General features: G+C 39.0%; 1 protein-coding gene across 1 annotated transcript in view; it reads right to left on the bottom strand.

The window, feature by feature from the left end:
* LOC108784939 (cytochrome P450 4V2-like) overlaps positions 1-4506 on the bottom strand; it is a 39699-nt gene that overhangs the window by 33658 nt on the left and 1535 nt on the right. Inside the window, exon 3 of the mRNA XM_018553891.1 lies at positions 3941-4026. Within this exon, the coding sequence (XP_018409393.1) occupies positions 3941-4026 (86 nt within the window). The remainder of the gene's footprint in view (positions 1-3940; positions 4027-4506) is intronic.

The following is a 4506-nucleotide window of genomic DNA, read 5'->3' as shown; positions in this document are numbered from 1 at the left end:
CTGTTGTGGGGGGGGGGGATACGGGGGAAATATACAGGGTCTAAACAGACCCCTGACATTTCCCTTTTGAAATAGAAAAAGAAATTGAGGACAGAGCCCTCAATTTATTTTTCTGCAGCCTCAGCACTCAATGAATGGGAGGCACTCAGTTCATTCATAACTGGGGAAACATAGTATTATGTGTCCTCAGTTATTTGCACACAGAGTACTATGTGTCCCCAGCTCTGCACACAGAGGACCGCTAAATATCATTGATATTTACCGATCCACGCACAGAGCCGCTGTCATCCGGAAACTGACAGGATGACAGCGGCTCTGATCTCCTCACCGCTCGGCCATCCTGAAAGCTGGGGCTTCTCTCCTCCTCTCCGCCAGCCGCCACTAGGTCATACGCCCCCCCGCCGAACATTTCGATTCGGATCACCGCTGCCACATCCCCTACAAGCGGGGGAGAGCAGCGTGGATCCATGGAGTCAACGATCCCTGCCTGGAGCGGCTCCAGACAGGGATGAGAGGCTGAACATGCCGGCGGCCATCGGCACCACTGTTAACACTTAACTGATGGAAGGTAAAAGCTTTTATAGCACCGCCTATGGGCCTATGGGCAATTTTGGATATGGTAGTTTTTAGCAATTTTATAGGCATACACATTGCTTTTGTAAAAATTTGTAATAATAAATGTTTCACAAAGGGAAATCAGGCGTTTTTTTTTTCAAAATCTTCAATATTTGTTTTTAATGATAAAAAAAATAAAAAACAACCCAGTGGTGATTAAATGCCATCAAAAGAAAGCTCTATCTAAAATGTATTTTGGTACGGCATTGCATGACTGAATAAATGTCAGTCAAAGTACCTCTGCGCTGAATACTGAAAAATTGCCTGGACAGGAAGGGGGTTCAACACCCCATTCTTTAAGTGGTTTAAATGACAACAAAGTCACCTTTAGAAATGTATAGTAATGACAATCTACAAACACATACTTCTAGATAATTGCCGTCTTTTTATTGTTTGCATACCTTATTTTTCTTTTCTTCCCTATTCTTCTAATGGTGGCCATTTTAACTAAGGGCAGATTCCTAGTTCTCTCTTTACTTCTTGGAATTCTGACACATGTTACTAGGACATGTGACCATGCATATCATCTAAAGGGCAAACATTGCCTTTCCCTTGAAATCTTGCGAGATTATGCAATTTACAGATGAGATTTCCCAGCAATGCAGTGTAATGTAACCTTCCCAGGATGCATCTCTTAGGCACAGGATGCATCACTAATGCCTTAGAGGACCAGGAAGTGGAAACGGTAATTATAAGTAAAAGAACAATATGTATATTTAACTAATCAGTGTATTCTAATAGTACATCTTTTGAGTGGTGTATATACTGAATCTACAACTTTAGTACATTCTGCAAATTAAAAATTAAATCAAAAATAGAGTATATGCTTTTAATCAGGGTAACATCTGCAGCTAAATCGTAACATGGTGCAGTGGGTCTATGCAAAAGAGCTGTAAATGGACAGTACAGATAGTCTTGGTAAAGCATTGCTAGGTGATTACAGCAAGCGAGTCCTGAGACTGTAAAAGCATCATAAATTATGTAGCGGTCAAGCAGTGAACATTTAAATCATTTTATCTTCACACTGAGCAGCCTCTTATAAATTAACTCAGCCATGCAGACCAGTATGAAGATGATGTACATAATAAATAAATACTTTTAATGTGTCTGCTAAAGGCTTATCACCAAGCGTGAGCCCCAAGAGGATCCAGCTGAGCTAATGTAACCTAATTGTAAAAGCATAAGTATAAATGCAAAGTGCAGAAACCTGCTATTCATAATTGACTTAGTGTAAGGAAAAATAGGTAGACATTCATAGTTGTTTATTATGTAAATGCAATTTATATACTGTAAGTGTCTTGCAGGGAACTATTGGAATTTAAATAATAAATACTGAGGGTACACAGTAGTAGAAATCTGCACAATGTATAAGCAATGCATGCCTTAGTATAAAAAGGAGCACTGACATATAACACACATCCCCACTGTTCACACAAAATAAAGGCTCTATTAGTCGAATAGGACAATATTTTATTACAAATTGCCATTGCTTTCTGTTATTAAAGGAAACCTGCTGTGAGGTATGAGTATGGAGGAAGCCATTGCTGACATCTCCTTCTGAAAATCATAGTTCCCTATATGTCATACTTATCTAAATGCATCAATAGTTTCTGATTTGCTAACTCTGAACATGCATACCAGGAATTCTGACTCCGCTCTTTCTTGATCTGCATGCTTGTTCCGGACACATCAGAAGCCAGAGATATCAGGCAACTAGCATTTCAGAAGGTGAACAGCAATGGAGATTAGCAATGTATACATGTTTCCTTTAAAGACATCCATTTATACTCACCTTTCCTTAGGTTCTTCTTTGGTTCCTCCTGGAGTCAAACCTCCATGTCAGATAACGTCAGACATTACATATACAGTAGTTGATGATGCTCAGCATGGAGGCACAGCCTGCTGGGAGGGGGTCACATAGGGAAACTGGGTGAAGGTGAGTATAAGTGGATTGGCAGGTGGACTTCTAAAAGACTTTGTCACTATGCCCTGAATGGGCAAAGTCACATCATCACTTTAAACAGGATTTCCTCTAATTTTTCAGTGAGTTCTGAAGGCGAAGCTACATCACACAGAAAATAGTATGCAATCAAGAATCGGATACCCTGAAAAATTATGTGTCTGTGCCTACCACCTCCACTCTGTCCGGCTGACTGACAGCACATTCTAAATACAGAAGATTGTATTGATCACCTGTTCTGTATAGGGAGTACTACTTGCACTTATTTTTGACCACAGACCATCTGGAGCATAGTAGTGGCCTACCCATACATGGGATTTTGATGGAGATTTGGAAATATCTGAATACTGATAAACCTAGAAGATGACTGGAAAGTTAAATCCAAAGAACCTGCCTAGCGAAGTAGCTAGATACATGTGCACCTTCAGCATGGGTTCCCCTAGCTAAATATTTCCATCCTGCACCCCTATAAATTTTATTCTGAGGTTCTCTGGTTGTTGGTCGGTCACATCACAGCTTATACAGTTTGTTTTTTATCCCCTGCAGTTTCCCATGGGAAGTGGATTGCCCTTTGCATGACGCCATGTTGTTAGATCTTCCAATATGGTCTGTAGAAGCAGACTTAGTTCTGCAAAATGCATCAAATCAAGAACTCACCTACTACTGATTGTCAGCGTACTCTGGAATGAGTATACACTTTGACAGAATATATAAGCTAAATTGTAAATAGATGGGTATTCATATTAGTTTTTGTTCCTTGATGTGATACATTATGTTCCTAATCTTATATGTGTTAAAAAAACATGTTTATTATTTTTGGTGTATAAATGAATAAAATTGATATTTTTGACACTTTAAAAGTCCTGATTAGGTTGTATTTTTTCTTTTAAATACAGAAGAATAAAATATGCTTCCAAAGCATCACAAATAGGTCCACCCAACTCATATATACTAATGAAGACAAGTCACCACACACAGGAACAAAGGAAAACAAACATTCAAACCCTGAAACGTATCATGGTTACACCATAAGCCGTGTGTTTTCATAGAAATGGTTCATAGAACAGGCTTTCTTATGAACAGATAATACTCACTGTCGGTCTTCTATAACACATAAATTAGATGTACAGAACAATCAAGCTACTAGTATGGACCAGAGTGTCAAAGTCTGTGGGATGAGACCACATCTGATATCCAAGTGTCAGGGGTCCTTGGGCAGCCCTTCCTACTGTACATTGTAAAGCATTATAGGAACTATATAGAATTATGGTACATCTGATTCTTGGGTTTCTGAAGTATGCCATATCATTGGGGATCCTAAAATATTAAATCAAAATACTGAGGTTTAATGAACTGACACAGTACCTTGTAAGAAGACCCTTGCCGAGCCAAGGGTGAAGGAACTTGTATGGGAAAGCCTTGTCCATATGTTTAGAAGTACTTAATATTGCCTAAAAAACATTTAAAAGTGCTTTATGAACTACAAAACATGTATACAAACATAAAAACACTAATTATGTTGTGCCCATTACAATAATACTTGCATGTAAATATAGCAAGTATATAACAGTATGGAGAAAAGTAAAAACCTCTGTCGGTTTTAATGCTGTCTGTGTTCCTTTGTGGAAATTTCCTATTACTTCATGTCTCAGTAGCAGGATTTCATAAGGACAGGTTGTAAAAATCAGTGTCACCCAAACTCTGCTGCTATACAGTATATGCTGCATTGTTCATTACATACTCCTGCTCTCTGTGCATTTCATACTCCTGACCTGGTCAAAGTGTTTTCTTTCTCTCAACAATTGCCAGTTGGTAAGTACTCCCTGATTATTTTATTGAAGTTCTTCTTTAAGGTAGGCTTAACGTTTTAGCCCTCTGTATAAATCCTGTGTGAAAAAAAGCAGTGGCATCACAAGGGGGGGGGGGGGGGG

This window comes from Nanorana parkeri, unplaced genomic scaffold (assembly GCF_000935625.1).
Source record: "Nanorana parkeri isolate BGI_ZX_2015 unplaced genomic scaffold, ASM93562v1 scaffold133, whole genome shotgun sequence".
Classification (NCBI taxonomy): domain Eukaryota; kingdom Metazoa; phylum Chordata; class Amphibia; order Anura; family Dicroglossidae; genus Nanorana; species Nanorana parkeri.
Note: the sequence above shows the minus strand (reverse complement) of the source record. Positions and strands in the feature narration are given on the sequence as shown.